The sequence below is a fragment of the Nylanderia fulva genome, unplaced genomic scaffold, assembly GCF_048542155.1.
Source record: "Nylanderia fulva isolate GAGA-0341 unplaced genomic scaffold, ASM4854215v1 Scaffold71, whole genome shotgun sequence".
NCBI lineage: Eukaryota > Metazoa > Arthropoda > Insecta > Hymenoptera > Formicidae > Nylanderia > Nylanderia fulva.
In genome coordinates this window covers 326,011-349,333 of record NW_028190819.1, presented here as the reverse complement: position 1 = coordinate 349,333, position 23,323 = coordinate 326,011, and the positions used below count along the sequence as shown (strand labels likewise).

The following is a 23,323-nucleotide window of genomic DNA, read 5'->3' as shown; positions in this document are numbered from 1 at the left end:
ATCTCGGTCAACATTTACTAGATATTTCAAAGTCTTCCGCTTTCATTGCATTAATTTTATTTATCGAATTTTTTATAATTTTATTAATTTAATATATTATATGATATAATCATTTTAATAATTTTTAAGAAAATAATTTTGCAAATTTGATAGCGCCAGAAAAAGGATAAAGCAAAATTTACATCGGACTTGATTAATTTTATTTTTCAAATTTCTAATAATTTTATATTTTATTTTCAATAATTTTTAATATTTTAATTATAATTAAATAATAATTTTGTAAGTTTGATACACTAAAAAAAATTATAAATATTTTGATTTCAATATTGCCTTATAAATTATTTATTTGAAACAAATAAATGTTTATCTGTTTTAAAAAGGATTTTCTTAAATCAAATAAATATTTTTCAGATCAAATCAATATTATTAGTTTCAAATAATTTTTATTAGTAGAATTTTATCAGTAGAAATAAATATTTTTTGGAATTCAATAAATTTTTCAATGTAGAGAAAGGATAAAGCAAAATTTACATCGGACTTGATTAATTTTATTTTTCAAATTTCTAATAATTTTATATTTTATTTTCAATAATTTTTAATATTTTAATAATAATTAAATAATTTTCTAAGCCTGATACATACTAAAAGAAATTATCAAAATAATAAATATTTATATTTTAATACTGCCTTATGAATTATTTATTTGACACAAATAAATATTTATCTGTTTTTTAAATTACATTGATTCAATGGAGCAATTAGATGAGATGGTTGAGAGAAAAAATTAAATGTTCACTTAAAAATAGTTAAAATAAAATAAAACGCAGATTCGGAACTGACGCGCGCGATCGCCTTCATTCTGGCGGAACGTATCACGTGAGTGAGGTACCGTTTGAAAATACCGCGAAGCAAATTCCGTAGAGCCGTTCTACAACTCAGATCTGCGCGATCCGCAGCGCTATGTGTGTGCGCCATTCGCTAATTAAATACAACATTCCGCGATCGATCGTAGAAAAAAGCGACGAAAGTACTTCTCGGGAAAAGCAACGCGTCATTTAACCCTTCTATCAATGAACGGAGAGCAACTTCAAGCGTTAAAAATGTGTCGGAATTTTCCTCTGAAAAAATAAACGACGATGGAATAAAATTGCATACGCACATAAATCTGTGTTTCTTCTTCGAATCGAATAAATTCTGAAATTCACGATTATTCCTTAATTAATGTGTTTTTCTATTTTTTTTTCAGCGAGTCGGACATGGCGCCCAATGCGGAGGAAGAGCTGCTGGTCGTGAAACCATGGGGACCTCAGCCGGAAAAGGTAAAGTAGAAATTAGTGTTTGCTGTTATCTAAATAAAATTATCTAGATGATACTTTAATGTTATCTTATCTTATCTTTATACAGATAATAAAAATCTGTATTATCTACATCTGCATTTATACTTTAGATAAAAAAGTATTATCTTTACTCAATTATCTAGAATAATGTTCAGATAATTTGATTTAGGATTATATGTGATCCTTTAAAAAAATGTAAATTATAAAAGGATATAAATTAAAATATCCAAAAAATTGTCCAAAAAATAGGCAAATTTTAAATAGTTGTAACTTTGTTTCGAAAAATAATGATTCAAATTTTAAAAAAGGGTTTTAAAGGTTGAAACCTCCACTTTCGAAAGATCGTAGCTTTTTTCATTTTCTTCAATTCTGATATTTTTTATATACAGAAAACAACGAACATAACAAAATGGAAAATTTTTTCTCACTTTGTAGACATGTCGCATGCACAAGAAGATTTGGAAAAATCTTTTGACATTTTCACGTTAAAGTCTGAAGTTTTCCCTGCAAAATCGTTTTTTAAAATTTAAATTTCGATCTTTCCTTATCAAGTTACTGCAAATTAAAGAGAAAATGTCATTTTTACTTTAATCGTTTATAACTCCCTTAAAAATTATTGTACAGCGATTTTAAGAATAGATTCTTAAAGCTGAATTTTTGCTCTATATTATGATATAAAAATTAATTTTTTTTTTAGAAATACTTAAGCAGTAAAACCTTAAGCAATACCCAAGTGGCAAAACCTTATAAATAAAAATATGAGTATATTTTAATATATATATCCCTTTTATAATTTACATTTTTTTATAACTATGTTTGTAAGCGGTCTTAAAAATAATATATAATATTATGTGCAAGTTATCTAGATAAATCGCTATATAATTTTATATATATTTTTAAAAAATCATCTTCGCTTTATCTAGCTAATTTTAAAATCATCTAAGCGCAACACTGGTACAGACGTTAAGTAAATTACGGTGCAAAACATATAAACGACGGCGATTTTGCCGTCGCGTGCCGATCAGCTGACGCGTAAACGGCGAGGAAGCTTTATGACATAACTCGAATCGCGTCTTCGCGGCAATCTAGATTCATAGGATGAAATTCCGATGGAAAGAACAGATATGCCGAACAGCCGATCATCTGGTTTTACTTTGGTTTTACCGTGAGAACACCATCGCCCCGACTTACATTAGTTGACAGATGTATATGTGCGTGCAGGAAAGAGAAAGAGAATATTAACTTGTGAGAGAAACGACCTTCTGCTAAAGTAGCAAAGTCACTTTCCGCCTTGACCTTGTCGCTAACGGCATATATGTACGCACATACAACTTGATGCATTGCGTAACGTCTCGTAAATATTCTTATATCAACATTTTCGACTATTATAATACACTTATAATATAATAAATTTAAGAAATATTTTTGTTATTTATGTTTATATTTATTTCATATTTTTACATTTTTATTTTAGATTTTATATTCTTACATTTTAAATAAATATTGTATAAAATTATTATATACAGGGTGTCCGGTAATGGTCGCCTCAACCGTCGTGTGCAGGTAGAGTAAGTTAAACCGAATAGGAAAGTCCTCTACCGTTTTGCGATTTTCGCAATAATTATTGTGTTATTAAATAAAAAAGATCGGCCAATCTAAGCGCGCGACGAGATGAGACGGCCCCCTGTCACACGATACACGGCGCGCGGCAAAGCGGAGGGAGGAGCGAACGCGATGGCTACGAACGGCGCGTAACGCTAAAGCTCCGCGACAACTATTTTCTCTCTTTCCTTTTTCATCTCACTTTCTTTTCTATAATATTTTTATTATAGTAAATATTAATCAGAAAAATTCTTATAAAATTCTTTCAATACCATTGTCCCACGATTACCATCATTTTTAGAGTAAATTTTAAGAAAAAATTTTCTCTGTGTAGTATTCGAATACATCCTATCAAAATTTTACGTTTTTTAAAATAATCAATAAATGATAATAATGAGAGAGGGAGAGAGAGAGAAAGAGAGAGTGAGTGAGTGAGTGAGGAACGTTATCATTTATGATAATAACGTTCCTCACTCTCTCTCTCTCTCTCTCTTTCTCTCTCTCTCTCTCTCTCTCTCTCTCTCTCTCTTGTTATTATCATTTATTGATTATTTTAAAAACGTAAATTTTGATAAAACGTATCCGAATACTACACATAAAAAATTTTCTCTTAAAATTTACCCTGAAAATCATGGTAATCGTGGGACAGTAAGGTACTGGAAGAATTTTATAAGAATTTTTCTGATTAATATTTACCACAATAAAAATATTAATATCTACCACAATAAAATAAAAAATGTACTCGATTAATTTTACTATGTTCATATTAATAATTTTTAATGTAGTAAATATTAATCAAAAAAACTCTTATAATATTTTTCCTACACCATATTATCCCACGATTACCATGATTTTCAGGATAAATTCTAATAAGAGAAAATTCTCTCCGTGTATGGTGTGATTTGCATCAGACTCTTATTTTGCTTTGTATGCATGTTAAATTTTAATGAGATACATCGTCGAAAATGATGTCAATGCGATTATTAATTTTTCAAAACTGTACTTTACAATAATTAATCAAGATGCCATTTTGAAAATAAAAAGATTCGTTTTTAGTAAAGAAAGTGAGATGAAAAGGGAAAGAGAGAAAATAGTTGTCGCGGAGCTTTAGCGTTACGCGCCGTTCGTAGCCATCGCGTTCGCTCCTCCCTCCGCTTTGCCGCGCGCCGTGTATCGTGTGACAGGGGACCGTCTCATTTCGTCGCGCGCTTAGATTGGCCGATCTTTTTTATTTAATAACACAATAATTATTGCGAAAATCGCAAAACGGTAGAGGACTTTCTTATTCGGTTTAACTTACTCTACCTGCACACGACGGTTGAGGCGACCATTACCGGACACCCTGTATAAATATATTTATATATAATATTTATTTTATATTTTTATGTATATTTATATTTTATATATTATGGCCATTTAATGTAATTAACATACGCTTTTATAGATATCAATGTATACCATGATAGCGATGCATCGCAATTAATCCCCGAGTGATTCGATTAATCGGAAATAGGCTATTATCGTATCTAATTAATTAATCTATCGCCTGATAAATTAATGCATATATAGCATAAAAATTAATACACACGATATATGTTTTCACTTTAACGTTTCACGTTGGACGTGAAAGTTTTACACCAAGATCAGCTCGAATAAAAATGGAAATTGTTCGCGGATGATCTGGAAATTAGATCGACTGTGACGAGTACCTGAAATATGCGTCATACGCGATGCTCCATCGTTTTGCGAGAAAGTCAGCGAAAAACGCGCGGCGATTTCACTTAAATTGCGGAAGGAATTCGTAAAAAGGCACATGAAATATTGATGACTTATTGAAAGTTCTTATCAATAAATCATCAGTTGTAGGCGATGGCGCATGTCAATTTCACATTTTTTTTTAATACCGCGCGTTAAAAAACGGAAGTAATAAAAGATCGGCTCTTTTAATTAATCCCCTCTTTCAATTAAGCCTTCTGTTAATATATAATTTCTCATCTTTTCATCAATGTACGGATATCCGGATAGCAATTGCGTGTTTTCAACATATCTAATACTGCGACAATTTTTTATAGTATTGACGAAAGAAACGTCCACCGCGGTAAGAGAGGCGCTGCTGAAGCAAAACAAATATGGCCGCCGCAAATATACAACAACAGTTTTAAGTGTATAAATAAATTTTTTTCATGAAAAAGATGTCATTATGATTAGACACACTCTGTTATACAAAAATTAAGAAAACTACATTCTTTAGTTAATTTCAAGTAAAGTGACTTTAATTCGTATATTTTCTATATATATAATAAACTTGATAATTATTGAAACCGCCTCTTGGATTTTATAAACATTTATTGTGCAGTTTTTATGTGAAGTTTGCAGTCACACGTGAGATTCTCGATTTTCAAGACAAAAGACGCGATAGTTTTGTGAATAATTTCTTTCTTCCGGTCTGTTGGCGAAAAAAACGTCCACCGCGGTAAGAGAGGCGCTACTGAAGCAAAACAAATATGGCCGCCGCGAATATACGACAACAACAGTTTTCAGTGTAAAAATAAATTTTTTTAATGAAAAAGATGTCATTGCGATGATCATTATTAATTAATTTTTCAAATAATAAAATACTGAAAAAAATTTATTTAATTCGAATAAATATTTATTTCATTTTGAAACTAATAATATCGAGTTGATGTGAAAAATATTTATTTGATATAAGAAAATAATTTTCAAAAACAGATCAATATTTATTTGTTTTAAATAAGTGATTTATTAGGTAGTATTGAAATAAATATTTATTAATTTAATAATTCTTTCGCTTTATATATTTAGGTTCTCAAATACAAAGGTCCTTTGGGCAAAAAAATTCTGATATATTTTTAACATTTAAAAATAGGTACACGTTCATTGATAGAAGGGTTAATAACCGATAAAATCACAATTGTAAAATCTTATCTTTTATCATTGTAATACTTCATAAAGACAAAGTAAAAACAATCAACGTCGTATCTAATCATAACGACGATGTTTCTAATACTTATAACAATAACACAACACTTAAGGTATAAACATATATAAGTTCCTAAAACTGATCTTTAAACAAAAATGTTTTTTTTTTAATATTAAAACTTCTTTTAATTCATAAATATGTGAAAAAATTCAAACATAAAATAAAGCGAAATATCTAGATTTTGTCGAGAAAACGTTTTATACCTACATGAAATTTATTAATCGTATTTTCTAAAAAAAAATTCCTCAACATTTTTTTTTGTTTGAAATAATATTGAGAAAGATTTTTTTGAGAAAATTATGATTAACGTGTAAAATATATTTCTTGCTAAAATTTAAATATGTATAGCTTTATTTTATAAATTTATATTTTATAAGATTGAATTGAATTAAAAAAAACTTAATAATAATACGTATTTTTGTTTAGGAATTAATCTTGCTGAAGGACTAACATATTTACCTTATTATTACGAAATTAATTGTGATTATTAATTATCCTTGCACCGTAAAATTTATTTAAATATGTTCCTGAAATCTTCGAGTATCAGTTCTTTTCTCTCGCACTTAAAAATCTTTTTTGTGTATTTTGTGGTCATATCCAATAGTTTGACTCGTGTTATGATTGCAGAACGATTCTGCCGATAAAATATGACACAAGAAACACGCGATCGCAAACCAGAAACTCGACAACATCGTAGAATTTTCTTATATTTCCTGTTTATTTCTTTTCGCGAATTATAGGGTTGGATTCAAAACTAAAACTCTTCTGCCACTTTCTACAATTTCTTTTTAATAAGACCGCGAATATATAAACAAAATATATCTAATATATCAAAATCGCATATAATTTTTGTAATTAAATTTTTTTTTAAATGCGTTCTCCAGCGATTTCTGGCTCTTACGAATTTTCCAAACATCGCCCAACCATTCTGCTGGTTTAATAAATCTATATTATATCGAAAGAGAAGAGAACCGTACTTCAGGAACGGGAGTCCGAAAGTAATTAACTCATTTGAATAAATACTACTTCCGCGTGTACATTAATAGTGGATCGCTTCGTAATTTATACATTTCTACGTAAACTACAAGCATGAAAGTAAATAACAAATTTTACGTAATTTGTTTGCGTGTGCCAGCGAGGAAACATCGCTGATGAGAGACTCACGAAAGGGGAAAAAGACCTCTCGTGTATTTTTTTATCATGGCCATCGAGTCTTTGAGGGACAAGTATATTATTTATACAAATTTATGCAATTATAGCATGCATTATAGATCCTGTAATATTAATACAAATTAACGCATTGTTACACGATAGATAAATTTATCTATCGTGTTCGTGCATTTATTAGACAATAACGGAGAAAGTGGAATTGCGCTCTTCCGCTTGATTACAAAAGTTTATCTAAATCAACAGATTTCAAACTATACAATGATTGTGTAACTTCTTAAATTTATCACGGCATTTATCATCTTAGTTTCTTAAAAAAAAAACTACTACTATTACCCTATCGATTTATGATCGGAAGCGTCATGAAATTAACTGCAGATATCTTCTTACCTTTCAACATGAATATATTGCACCTTCTTCATGATTCACTCAAAGCATACAAGGCTTCTTTACTCCTTTGTTCTATTATAATTTTAAGCAAATTAATAAATCAATCCTAAGGCGATTATTCCATTCCATTTTTTTCATTATTTAACGATTTTAGAAGAAAAGTTTTCGTCATAGATATATTTATTATACAGATAAAAATTAATTACTATTAGTATTAAAATATTATTATTTTATAATTTTCTATATAAAAATATATATGTATATTTTTATATAATATATAATTTTAATTATATTTTATTATATTAATTATATTTTTTAATTTCAATTATATTAAAATTATATTTTTTTGTATTATACATTTTATATAATATTTAATATAATATACATTTTTATTATATAATATATTTTTATATATTATATATTATATATTATATAATATATAAAACTATATTATATAATAAAAATGTATATTATATTAAATATTGTATAAAATGTATAATATAAAAAATATTATACAAAAATATAATTTTTATATATTATATATTTTTATATCTGTGTGGGTATGATTGGAAAAAATATCGTTAATCATATAGATGAATATATTTTCGTAGCGTAAAAAAATATTAGACATATTCGTTTTGTATTTATAAATGATCTGAATCTGTTCTTAGGAGCGTTTAAGACCACCTACGTACAACGCTGAAGATTATGCAATCGCCCTGAGACGATGGGGAAGACGCCCATTAGGAATAGTTCAAGATTCTCAAGGTACCCTGCCGTCGACAACCAGTTCGAGTTCCGGTTACGCATCCGGAAGTGGCGAAATGACCTTGAGACAATTTACATCGGTCAGCGAGCTGTTGAACAAACTCAGGACCGACCTCAGGCTTGCTTTTCCCAGGTTAGTGCTTATGAAAAACTATTCTTATTTATCGTTTATTAATGAATAACATAGTCCGACAAGAAACTTTTACATGTATATAAAAATCTGATATATTTTTAAATTTTGACATTTTTCATATTAATGTTCTCATATTAATATATTAATATATTATATTAATATTAATATTAATATTAATTATAATTATATCTTTAATTATAATTTCAAATGTGTTATTTGATATTAAATATTTATTAAGATAAAAAATTTAAATTTAAATAGTTAACTATTTAAATCTAAATTTTAAATAGTTAACTAAAAAATATTCTATACTTCATCTTCAGTCTTAAATATTTGGCCGATAATTAGATGATTGTCTTGACTTTTCCCCCCGTTAATTTATCTGATCTATATCATAAAATCTCTTAAATGTTCCAAGATCAAAAATCAATTAAAAGATTACTTTTTTAATTAAAAATATAAAAGAGATGTAAAGGTTACAAATGAGGGAAATTAAAGTGATTTCAATTTTAATCAAATCACTGTACGAATGTTTATTAATAAAGGAAGTGACTATGCTATGCACGCATGCATATTGTGTACGAGATGTTTTATAACTGGTGGTATAATTGAATTGTTAATAATTTAAATTGTACCTAAAAAAATAAGTCGAAAATATACTTAAATAACATTTTTTTATACGAGGCTCTATTTCCGAGATAATTGATTTTGAAATTTATAATATATTTTTTAACTTAAAAATATGTATAATAAAATAATTTTAAATAATTTAAATTAAATTAAAGAGAAAATGAAAGACAAAAAATTATGTATAAATTATTATTTAACAGAAACAATTTTTTGTTAGATATTATAATTATTATCGAAAAAAATAATATAAAATCTTCAGAGGTCTTTCAAAACTTAAAAATGTTATGTCATTAATTTACTGAATGTCAAAGCCAATTTTATCGCAAATAAATCCATGTATTGAAAAAAAATATAAATGTCTTATTTTTTTCTTGCAATATCATTACTTTTTCCGATTATACCACTAATTTCGCATCTTGTATATCACATGGTTGAGTATAAAATTATTATATCTGTAAGAGTTCTGGAAGAAGTGATTACTAGTTATATTTATAACATGAGTTATTTCACATTCTCAAAGAACAGTGAATTTTCTGATTATACACACGAGAAACACACGGAAGAGAGCCGGGATATGAATTATTTGCGAATGATTAAAATATACGCTCGCTGTTCGTGCTTTCCAGGTGGAACTAATGACGAAAGGTTATAAGATATTTATCTTGCAAGAAGACTCAGAGTATAAATGAAATAAAAGTGTTAAAAAAGAATCCACCGACGTTGCGCTAATTTAAATTTCCACATTTTGTTGATATAGTAATTTTTAAATTTGAGTTATATTAGGGATGATATATACAAAAAAAAATCACGCAAGAGTTGTTCATTAAATAAATAAAAATAGGTAAATGAACCAATGTACAAGCAAGACAGATGCTTATTTATTTAGCAAACAATTTTTTAAAAAATGATAAAAAATAGCTGTTGAGCGAAAAAATATTCCAATCAATTGCAAATAATTCGCATTTTGCATTTATACACTTGAAGCAGAAAATTATAAATATCTTAAAAAAGATAGGTATCATTAAAGAAAATTACAGAATTGCGAAAACTACTTCATTAATTTTTAAAAAATAATTAATTAAAAAAAATTAATTATTAAAAAAAACAATGTTTTTAAATAATTTATTTAACCGCAAATAATAATTCGATAAATTAAATATCTTGAAAAATACATAATTATTTCTCTAAATAAGGGAGATTTATATAGAATAGCGAAAATTGCACTGAAAATGCTATAACTATACGCACGTCTGTTAACTTCAAAGATGATTAAAAATCGCGCATTATCGTTAGACGTTTCCTCTCCCAATGTTTTATACTGCCAGACAGAAGATCGATGATGTTTGTCTCGCGCCAAAGCGCTCGAGGCACGTTTATCTATATATATTGATTAATAGCGCTTACAATCATAATGATTTCAAGATAGCTAATTGATTGACTGCGGCAATAATGACTGAATTGGAATAGCAGCTTTTGACGCGAATAAAGCTCGTAAATTTAACGATCGAACACAAAGCGACATCCAATCCTTCAAATCCAATCTTCTCTAATTTATGTGTTGAATGAACACATTGGTGAGGTTTTTTCCATTTTTCACGCAATCGAGAAATGAGAACGATATTCAAATAATTGAACAAGTGAAATAATTTAATTGACAAAGATAAATTGCGCGATATGTGAGCTTGTTTTGTACTTAATTTTGCTGGCAATTATCCTAAAATATAGTTTTTGACAGAAATTTTTTTGGTATAAATAAAATCTTTTTATTATTCTACATATAAAAGTAGTTAAATAAAATCAATCATTTTTACGACATTTTATAATTTATTGTGATATATTATAAAATAAAATATGCAATACCTTACAAAATATACTGACTCTTCCACTAAAATATTTGTTAAATTTTTCACATAACACAAATGAATAGCATTTATTGATAGCTCTATCTTTACATGCGAAATGCAATTGCACATTTTTTTATATACAATTATATATATTTTTTTATATCAATTAATTAATTTAATTAGTCTCTACAAAAAAATGATCGAAAACTTTATATTACAAGATTCATTACAATAAAAATCATGTCAAAATAAATTCAAAATAAGAATATTTCATAAATTTGCATGATTTTAGTATTTGAGTATCTTCGTGTATAAAATAATCAGAAAAATAGACTCTTATGTAAAAAAATTAAATTAAAGAAAAAAACAAAAATAAAATTTAAAAGTATTTCGAAAGCATGCTTATCTGAAACAAAGTTGTAATTGCAGAATATCCTTCTGTCCACAAATCAAATTTTATTTTCTATATTTTTCTATATATTTTTTTATTATATACATATATATAATATTATATTAAATTTTGTATTTTATATATTTTTTTATAAAGTCATATTTTAAATTTTATTATATAAGAATAATAATAATTTACAGTGATTCTCGCTTTGTATATTGTATATGAAATATTGCATCTCAAAGATTCGACATACATACATAACCGTGAGAACAAAAAAAAAACAATTTGCATCTCATGCGGCAATTCCGAAATTAAAGATATATTTTCTCCCCGATTACAAACGACGTACACGATGCAGATAATCGATCATAAAGAGAGGTAGAGGAAAAGACAGGAAAAGAGAGGAAAAAACGTGGATCCGTTAGTTGGATGATTAAAGACGCGACGCTTAATATTAATTTTTTTCAAGTCCTGGTACATCACGTTTAAAATAAAACTAAAAAAGAAACGCGATGTTGACGGCTCTATCCTCGCGCGCGCGTCATATGGCGGACAAGAATGTCCTAGATAGATGAGGTATAATATGTGCCGGTGTCTTTAAGATGTTGGCGGATAAGCTGAGGCTGCAAAGTAGCGGCCTCGGACATAATCAAATGCCGATATTACGGTATAACTGTATATAGTCGCACGCCATTGCAAATCGATCTAACCGAACGAGCCTTTCTTCCTGATGAAACACCTAAAACGACAGGTGTATCGTTTACCCGAAGCCCTATCGGAGTGCTCGATCGCATTTCCATGGACTCTATCCACGCAGATCGGCTTTTTTGTATATTTTAAGGGGATTCTAAACGTCATTGAAAAATCTGTTGTTTTCTTCTTGTTTTATCGACAAAATATGAGGTTAGATAAACTATACACCTAATTATTGGCTACACGGATTGTTTTTTACCTGAAATTAGACCAGGCCGGATTTGGCATTGAATAAAGGAATATAAGTGAATGTTTAGATATCAATTTCACGTGCACAAAAATGTAGGATGAGTTATTTTCGTTTACTAGGCTTCCAAATTAGTATAGATATCAATTTCACGTGCACGAAAATGTAGGATGAGTTATTCTCGTTTACTAGGCTTCCAAATTAGTATCTAAACATTCACTTATATTCCTTTATCCAATGCCAAATCCGGTCTGGTCCAATTTCAGGTAAAAACAATCCGTATAGTCAATAAATAGATTTATAGTTTATCTAACTTCACATTTTGTCGATTAAACAGGAAACAAACAACAGACTTCTCAAGGATGTTTAGGATCCCCTTAATAAAGGATGAGCAAATATAAGTAAAGCGAAAATCGGTTATTAACTCCAGTTTTTATAGTACGTCGCTCTATTTCTTTGCAACAATTATATGAAAACGTGTTATAACTTTCTAGTAAATTTATGATTGATGAGTGTCTTCTTTTGTGCAAGAAACTCTCTCTTGAAAAAAAAAAAAATATATTGATACTCATTCGAAGTCACCTCGAATTAAATAAAACCGATAGCATAAAATTAAATCATTCTACTTTCTCTCAATAAGATCTAGTTGTTACTGAAGGAAATATCATCTTATATATTTTTTTTCATAGCCAGTTTTTCTAAATCCTGATGAGAATGCATATTTCATATATGAAATTTATAATTTATTATTAAATCAAATAAGTATAAATTATATTTATAGAAACACTTTGACTTACAATTAATATAAAACAATATATGAAGAAGAAAAATCTAAACAAAAATTTATTTCAATTTGAATTGACAGAGAAAAATATTGGTAGGCGATATATCTTTGCTAGAGTATCTCTTATTTATTAATTAATATACAAAAAAAATGTTTAAATTAAAAAATGAATAAAGTAAAAAAAAAGGAAAAGTTTTCGGTTGTTCCTCTTTTTTTCTCTCTTCTCCTCTTTCGAATAATTAAATATTAATTATTCTGCAATGACAGCCTAGATGTTCAATTGTATCGTTAATTCACTATTAAAATTCTCAGCTGTCAAAATTATAATTATAATTATAAAAAAATTTTATAAAACAAAATTATATAAAAATAAAATAAAATAATACAAAAATATATATATATAACTAAAATAAAATAATAAGTAGAATTGTTCACCGTAAAATTCGAATAATTAATTATTAATTATTCTGCAATGACAGATGTTCAATTGTATCGTTAATTCACTATTAAAATTCTCAGCTGTCAAAATTATAATTATAATTATATAAAAATTCTATAAAACAAAATTATATAAAATAAAATAAAATAAAATAATATAAAAAATATATATATAAAAATAAAATAATAAGTAGAATTGTTTACCGTAAAATTCTGAGCTGTCGAAGTATACAATTCTTCCTTCTCCCTTTTCGTATAATTAATTTTTAATTAAATCTGCGATGACAGGTATACCCAACATATTGTTATACAGACTTAAGAAAAGCATATTATTATAGAATTTTTCGTAATACGAGCAGGGGAATCAGTCGCCTTGAAGGCGAAGAAGCCTCGACCGGCCACCGAACCCGAACGTACACAGGTGCTTCGCCGGGCATATAATAGTGAATGCATAACCGCATCCTACTACACACAAATGAAAAACGGGGAGATCTTTTTCTATAGCAATATCAGACGCCGTGCCGGCCGCGCTGCCTTTTTGCCGCCATACATCTGTCATTGTCTGCCTCATTTGCCTCCTAAAGCGCGCTCCTTTTCTCTCTCTCGCTGGTTATACCTCAGTGGATTCTACAATGTATAATAATATATCCTCTCGTATCCCGCTTCTTCATTCTTCTTAAAAGTGAGGCTGCACATCACAAGCGCACCTTTATACGCCTCGTTCAATTAGTTGGGCCATCGTTCAATTATAACTCGGTTAACGCTTTCCGCGTTCATCGCGTTTGTTTCATCATTAATCACTCGGAATAACATGTTACGATTTTTTTTAGCTTTCGTATTAAATTAGATATAAAATTGATATATGTATAATGAGAAGTATATTATACAATTTTACGTTCTTTGAAAGTATATTAAAGGAATACAACCACCCAAATTGCTAATTAATTCTTTTCGTATTTAAAAGTTGCTCTTAAAATTCTGAGCTGTCAAAATATACAATTTTGCAATGACAGATGTTCAACATATTTGTATAAACTGGAGAAAAATTCGTTACAATTTTTTTCGTTCTATAAAAGTATATTAAAGGAATAAAATTACATTCACACTGCTAATTCATTCTCCTCGTTAAAATTCTGAGCTGTCAAAATATAATTATAATTATATAAAAATTTATATAAAAATAAAATAAAATAATAAGTAGAATTATCAATATATTGTTATATAAACTTGAGAAAAGTATATATTATACAATTTTTCGTTCTTTAAAAGTATATTAAAGGAATACAATCACACTCATACTGCTAATTAATTCTTTTCGTATTTAAAATTCACTCTTAAAATTCTCTGAGCTGTCAAAATAGAATTATGAAATATTATATAAAAGAAAATTAATTAAAAATTATATAAAAAATAATTATATAAAAATTCCACAATGACAAATATTCAATATATTTTTATATAAACTTGAGAAAAATATATTACAGTTTTTTCGTTCTTCAAAAGTATATTGCAGGAATAAAGTCATATTGCTAACTCTTTTCGCACTATTAAAATTATTCACGAAACCAATCAGTAAAAATTGCGAAAAAATGACAATAATTCGATTTTATACTTTAAATTTTTCAAAAAAATAAAAAAAGTGCGTCGAAAAAAAATGTTTTCGATGCGTTTCAATTGCATTTCAATATTCGTTTCTTACCTTGCTGTCACTCTCATCTTCATTCTTCAAAGCTTTTGTTTTCTTCGCATTCAAATGCGGTCGCCGAGGAGTTTTTACGACGATGACAAGACACCTTTAGAAAGATTCTGGTCTGCCCTCCCGTCCGTATTTCGTGCACGTATTGCGTTATCTCGCGCATTATGCATAACACACGCCGGTAACATAATGTATCCATTGTTAAAAGGGAAAGAGAATCGTTCCGTCCCTCTTTCCTCTCCTCTCACCTTTCTTTGTCGCCGGAGACGTCGGTGACGTCGACCACAGAGGCCCTGTATATCGTGCAAGCGCATAATACACGGGCGTTTAAGACTCATTTGCATATCCTCGAGAGACGTGTTCGAGAGGGTTTCACCGTTCTTCGTTTTTCTTCCTTTTCTTTACACGCATGCGCTATTTATACACTTCCCTCCGTAAATAACACGCTCATTCTAGCGGAATTTTTTTTTTTTTAAAGTTATACGTCATCCCAAGTAGCAAACTGACGTCATTAAATGTCAAAATGACGTTATTTTGACGTCGTCACATTTCAACATCAATGACGTCAATTTGACATTTAATGACATCAGTTTGACGTTTAATGACGTCAGTTTGACATCGATGACGTCAGTTTGACATTTAATGACGTCAGTTTGACATCGATGACGTCATTTTGACGTTTAATGATTTAATGACGTCAGTTTGACATCGATGACGTTATTTTGATGTCGTCACGTCATTTTGACGTTTAATGACGTCATTTGCTACTTGGAGGGATATAAAACCCCCAGGATGTTGCACAACATGTTGCGCGTATTTAAATTACTGGTGCTTGGAAATATTTTTGTTTCGTCGTCATTTTAATTAATGCTCGATTTCACATCGATGAAATTACATGGTTATATCATTAGCAATCAGCGAGACTATATACTTTCATCCTATATAGTCGAGAATTGTTTCGCGAGATGAAGTAATGAAGACATTATTCCCAGCATTGTTGTTATTTTACGCGAAAATGTGTCGGGCGAACACAGATGGTGATTAAAGGGGCATGCAAATGAAGAAAATGTGTTGCGAAAGATAAATAAAAGTGCCGATATAATCTTCCTTTCATCAGAGGCTTCCTTACTGCAACGTATTCATTCTCCTTCTTAGTCTTTTCAATATTAAATAATATGGCTATTCAAGAAAATGTGTATATTAAATTAAGTATACAAAGAGAACCTCATTATACATTTGCATATAATTTTTATCCATTATATATTAAAAAAATTGATTTTTCAGAAAATTGAATGTTATCTTTACTTGTCAAAAATTTGTCGAAACATTATCTTTTCAATTAGCGATATATCCATAGAGAAGCATAACCCATCTATTGCACATAATTTATCTATTTGATTTATCTATTAAAAATAGATGTTTCAGAAAATAAAACATTTTTTATTTGTCAAAAATTTATTAAGAATTAATAAATTAAATTAAGACATTATTTCTATATGTGTCTTTTTAATTACCGATATACAAAAAAGCATAGAATACATCCGTTGCACATAATTTATATTTTTTATAATATATATTATATATATTTATGTATATATGTATGAATATATATACAATATATAACATATATAATATAAAAAAAATTAATTCGTCAGAAAAATAAAGCATTATTTTTACTTGTCAAAAACTTGTCACATTATTTACTTATCTTTTAAATTCGCGACTATAGCAAATTTTACAGCTTCTCATTAGCCGAAAAATATGCCGATTAATTTAATGCCGCTTGATTTACTGTTTACATGTACCGTTTTTTATATTTTTTTCTCCTCTGCCTCACCATATATTGGTGAATAACGGAATGTTAACGCAACCGTTTCCGCTATAAATGTCAAGCTGGTCCTTCCTTAATCTCGACAATGCTCGTGCTAAATTCGCAAGAGCGTAAAACATGCAAAAACACCTCGCCGTAAAACTTTTTAAGTCTCGACAAAGCATTCTCGTTCTCTTCTACGACTACAATAAAATTATTTGACAGCTCCTGGAATTTTTTTCTCCCGCGCAATGTGCGTTAATCATCCGCGAAATGAATGGCGAAACGTCAATGCCCTCGTAGGAATTTAGAATATTACCGTTTTTAGAAGAAGAAAAACAATTCCCTCTCTCTCGCTTTCAAGGAATGACAGAAACTTTTATTGTGCGACGATTCCCACGATAATGGTGAACCTGGGTGTGCAAATTCTTCTCGTCAAGCCTTTATTAAAGATTCATTTTTTCATCCTTTTCTTCTCATTTAAAATTTTTAATTACAAAATTGTATTGTATGTAATTATTTATATATAATTTATATATACATATAAATAAAATTTCATGTAATTATAATTGTATCTACTTGTATCTTCAATTTTTTAAAGCTTTTTATATTTATTAAAAATTAAACCTACATATAAAAATTAAATTTTTAATAAATATAAAAAGCTTAAAAAAAATCGAAAATACAAGTATAGAAAATTAAATTTATATTACATATAAATTATATTTTTAATAAATATAAAAAGCTTGAAAAAAAATCGAAAATACAAGCATAGAAAATTAAATTTATATATACATATAAATTATATTTTTAATAAACATAAAAAGCTTTTAGTGCAAATTCTTCTCTTTCGTAGGAAAAGACTTTTTATTTCTATCTCGCTTAATCGCGATTAAGGAAACTGGAGATCGATACTTGTATCAGGAAGACAAAGAGACTCTATTACGATGAGTTCCAAGCGTTTCTACAAAATCGAGGAAAAAATTGCACGAGTATGGACTTGTCACTGTGTGACAAGTATAACGTGCACTTCCTCGTTCTTGCACCTGTTTACCTTAAGGCGTCGCAAATAGTTGCAAGGGAAGAGAGAGAGAAACTATTTCATGTCTACTCTTTGCATCGAAGCGTTTGCTTGGACACCTGGATCGATCGAAGAAACGCTAGTCAGGCTTGATTTGCATTATTTTATACAGAGTCATCGACTGAAAAAATCGTACAATTTTTTACCGATTTTTCTGTTTAGTTTTCCATTAAATATTCAGTAGAATATAATTTATTAATTTTGGTGGATGGATTTTGCATAGAAATAATAATATTATAAATAATTAATTTAATAATAATAAATAATAATAAATAATGATGATAATATTTTAATAATAAAAAATAATAATTATTTATTATTATTATTACTATTATTATTATTTTAAAATAAAAGTAATAATAATAAAAAATAAATATAATAAAAATAATAAAAAATAAAGATAATAATAAATAAATATAATAAAAATAATAATAATAAAATAAATAATATTTACTGATAATAAAAAACATTGGAACGTGTTAAAGGAAATTTTATAAGATCAAAAATTAATAAATAATTTTGAAAAAGAAAAGAAAAGGAAATTTATTTATTCTACAACATGAATGCAAATTGCAACATTTTTTGAACCCGTATAAATGATACTCCGGTTCTTATCCAGTAGCCGTGCGTGTCTGGAAGACTATTCCGCGGACAGGTCTTGCAACGTCTTTGTTAATATATTCCATATCGATGATGATCGATTCCTCCGTCCAATCACGAAGCTGTCCTCCTGTTCGCTTTCGTGGTGACAATCTCGAAAAAAAATTTCCGCCGCGAGCTGCACGTGCATAAAACCGGATCGGTCTTCTTGTCGAGCGAGAAGCTCCGTAATTATGTAATTACTGTCCTTTTTTTCTTCGCGTTTTTGCAATATCTTCACCGTTTATACCGATTTTTTTCAGCTTAAGAGTGAGAATGTTACTCCCGATATCCCATTGGCGTAAAACTACTCTGCTACCCCTCCGATATTCATTGACGTAACTATTGCTTGGGCAAAAAGTTTTCTTATCATAAATGCTTTATATCTGAAATATTATAATTAAATAGTGCAGAATGGCGGTAATTTTTTCAATGACATTAACTTTAATTTTTCTGCATTTAGAAATTCTTATTTTCATAATTTATTCTTTTAATTAATTAATAATTAATTAAATTCTTTATTAAATTATTTATTATTTAATAAATTAATAATTAATTAATAATTTTGAATTCTTATTTTTATTATTTATTATAATATTGTGATTAATAATTAAAAAATTGATATATTAAAGAAAAATAAATTTTTAGAAAATTAAAACAATTTTTTAAAAAACAACGAAATTTTGTAATAATAAATCAAGCTAAAAACTTAATTTTTAAATAATATAAATATATTTTAAGTCGGCCAATAGGCTCAATTTTTATTTTGCAACATACACATGTTTAAATTTTAATCTTTTTTAAATTTTTAGTATGTATACACTAATGTATTTATATTTTCAACTAATCTTTAGATTTAAAGGTTTATTCACGGAGAGAATTTTTCATTATATTTTACCGCAAAATTCACCACAAATTTTATCATGTTTGATTAATAAGTCGATCATGTTACATTGTAAAATTTATATAAAACATTTTATTTATGTTTATCACTTTCTTGATTCCCATCTATTTTATTTAAAACACTTAAAAAATCACAAGTTTTTAATATTATAATAAGTATATTTTAAAATTATTGAATGTTTACTATTATATTTTGGTAAAATTAATCAAACATATTTTATATCTTATTGTGGTAGATATTAATATTTTTTATTGCGGTAAATATTAACCAGAGACACTCTTATAAAATTGTATACTGTCCCATAATTACCATGATTTTCCGGATAAATTCTAAGATAAACTTTTCTCTGTGTTAAAATTAATAAATTTTTAGATTTAAAGATTTATTTTTTTCTCTTTGTCTTCTCATTTTTTAATTTTTAACAAAAAAATTATATTATATATAATTTATACATATATACATATAAATAAAATTTCATGTAATTATAGCTACTTGATATTTTCAATTTTTAACGCTTTTTATATTTATCAAAAATTAAATTTACATATACATATAAATTATATTTTTAATAAATATAAAAATAAGCTTTAAAAAAATCAAAAATACAAGTAGCGAAAATTAAATTTATATATACGTATAAATTATATTTTTAATATGTCAATATTTATAAAATGTTGCAATTTGCATTCATGTTGTAGAATAAATAAATTTCCTTTTTTTTTCCTTTTTTAAAATTATTTATTAATTTTTGATCTTATAAAATTTCCTTTAACACGTTCCAGTGTTTTTTATTATCAGTAAATATTATTTATTTTATTATTATTATTTTTATTTTTTATTATTTTTATTATATTTATTTATTATTATCTTTATTTTTTATTATTTTTATTATATTTATTTTTTATTATTATTACTTTTATTTTAAAATAATAATAATAGTAATAATAATAATAAATAATTATTATTTTTTATTATTAAAATATTATCATCATTATTTATTATTATTTATTATTATTAAATTAATTATTTATTATATTATTATTTCTATGCAAACTCCATCCACCGAAATTAATGAATTATATTCTACTGAATATTTAATGGAAAACTAAACAGAAAAATCGGTAAAAAATTGTACGATTTTTTAATAAATATAAAAATAAGCTTTAAAAAATCGAATTACAATTACATGAAAAACATTGGCTGGATTTTTGCAACATATATTTTTCTTTTTCCAGCTTCGTGCAGGAGTTCGCGTCTCCGCCCGCGGACGGGATCACTTTGTTGCTGGAGACTCTGCGGGGCGTTCAACTGGCCCAGAGCTCGCCGCCGAACTCGGGCCAGACCGGGCCCAGAATCGGCACCAGAAGGGCCGCCCTGGACGAGCTCGGATGCGTGGAGTGTCTGGCCGCGTGCGGCGAACGATGCGCCGATGCGCCGCGGCTATTAGTGCAGGCGCAACCCGGTCTGCTGGCCCTCGCGGTTTGTCTGACCAGTAGTCTGAACCGGTCTCGGGTTCTTGCTCTTCAGGTAACAATCGCCACTTCCGTCCGTCGCGATACCGTTAGATCAAAAAGAACAATTAGAGACTCGCCGTGTCGCGCGAAATGTCAGCGAAATTCTTTGCCTTCTCCTGTCATCGTTCTCCGAACTGTCAAATTCACCACGATGATGTAATCCAATATACATATATATATATACACTGACAAAAATTTATTGAATTCGAATAAGTATTTATCTCAATACTGCCAAAGAAATTATTTATTTGAAACTAATAATATTGATTTGATATGAAAAATATTTAAATTAATATTTATTTATTTCAAATAAATGATTCATTTGGCAGTATTCAAATAAATATTTATTAATTTCATTATTTTTTTTTAGTGTATGAAAAAAATTTCTTTAACAATACAAATATGTATATGTGTATTTGCCACTAAACATATAATTGATTTTAATATAATAATGCTGCAAATATTTTTTTTAATATACATTTTTTATTTCTGCACAATGAGTATTATTTTTTTTTCTTCCTTAAAATTCGTAAAATGTTTCTATGTTTTATTTCTGTGATGATTTACGGATTTTAAGAAAGGAAAAAGAAATAATAGTCATAGAGTAAAACATTACATATTTTATTCTATGATAAACTATTTTATAACTTTTTATATTAATAAAATAAATTACATGTACATAATTGATAAATTTAATAGCAGTAATAAGTACAATTATTTATATATTCGCATCTCGATTAATTCTAATTATTTCTAAAAATATACGCGACGATAATAAACACAGTGCTGGAAAAATAATAAGACCGATGGATGCGCTTTTATTTCAAGGAAGAAAAAAAATAATCATCGGAGAAATGAAAGAAGTCAAGTTCGCCTCGTGGAATAAGAGTTAATGCTCCTGATTCGGTTATTCAGTTACTTTTCCGGGACGCTCGTAAACGCGTGTCTCGAATCAAAGTAATCCACACTCGACCCGTTATATTTCGAGGGTACTCACCGACGAAACCAGTTTTTATCGTTTCATCCACCAAACGTTATTCGGTCGACGTCGTTTTGCCAGCCGCACGTGTTTACGATTTTATTTTTTTTTTCTCTCTTCTCTTAACTTTTCTCAGGATATATCTATCTCTCGCGAGAGAGCGCGGATATCGCGCAGTAAGATCAGGAATGGTAATTACTTCCACGGCACGCGAGCAGGAAGACTTTGCAAAAGCGCGAACGTATATTAGGAGTTTATTCGCGATAATGAAGTTAAAAATAAAAATCACGTCCCTCAAAAGAAAAAAAAATTAAGTAAATTAAGTTGTATGGGATTCTCTCTTTGCACAGCTCTTGACGAAAGTGTGCCAGGCGCCAGGCGGACACGAGGCTGTCTCGGAAGCGGTTTCGACCCTGAGACTTAAATACGGGGAAGGTGGAAGATTTCGATTTTTGGCGGGCGCCCTTTTAGCCCCCAGAGCAGCTATCGCGTTGAGAGTCGCCGGGGTTTCGTTCTTAAACGCCTTCTTAAAATCCGCCCCTCGCACACAAACCAGATTGTATATTCAGGTGAGAGCATTCGTCATCATTAGACAAGAAATAAATGTCACTCGATTTTCGTCATATATATTTGTTTCTATTTTTCTATTTATTTATATATAATAGATTTAAAGACGATTTTATATAATATATTGTAGTTACAATGTTTATTTATATTAAATAAATTTAAATAATATATACATATACAATTATAATATAAAATATTTATATTATATTATTATATCTTATATATTTTTCATATTTTAATTATATTATATTTATTTATTTATTTACATATATATAAAATATAGAATATATAATATATTAACATATAAAAATATTTATAAGATATTTTTAATATATAGTATATTAATATATGTATTTATAATACATATATATTTTTAATATGTAATTAGGATAAAAAATAGAAAAGAAAAAGAAACATAAGAAATTTTAAAAATGCTATTTTGGATGCTGTTTTTCTGCTTTACCGACTTTAAGTTAGGTTAGGTTCACTTTTTATTGAATATACAGATTGAAAAATCCTCCACAATGAAAGTATATTATTCTTCTGTATTATTCTTTCATGTCATCTCTATTGGGAGTGCCATATATTATGCACAAATAAACTGCAGAAATTTTGTATTAAATAAGTATTGTTACGAGCTGATGCAAGAAGTCGATAAAAAAACTGTAATTTTTTAACTTTTTTTGTTTTTTTATACGAAATTAT

General features: G+C 27.9%; 1 protein-coding gene across 2 annotated transcripts in view; it reads left to right on the top strand.

The window, feature by feature from the left end:
* mwh (multiple wing hairs) overlaps window positions 1-23,323 on the top strand; it is a 61,251-nt gene that overhangs the window by 33,884 nt on the left and 4,044 nt on the right. For both annotated transcript variants that reach the window (XM_029310929.2, XM_029310939.2), the window contains 4 exons: window positions 1,247-1,319; window positions 8,169-8,398; window positions 20,794-21,085; window positions 22,402-22,620. In XM_029310929.2, the coding sequence (XP_029166762.1) occupies window positions 1,247-1,319; window positions 8,169-8,398; window positions 20,794-21,085; window positions 22,402-22,620 (814 nt within the window). The remainder of the gene's footprint in view (window positions 1-1,246; window positions 1,320-8,168; window positions 8,399-20,793; window positions 21,086-22,401; window positions 22,621-23,323) is intronic.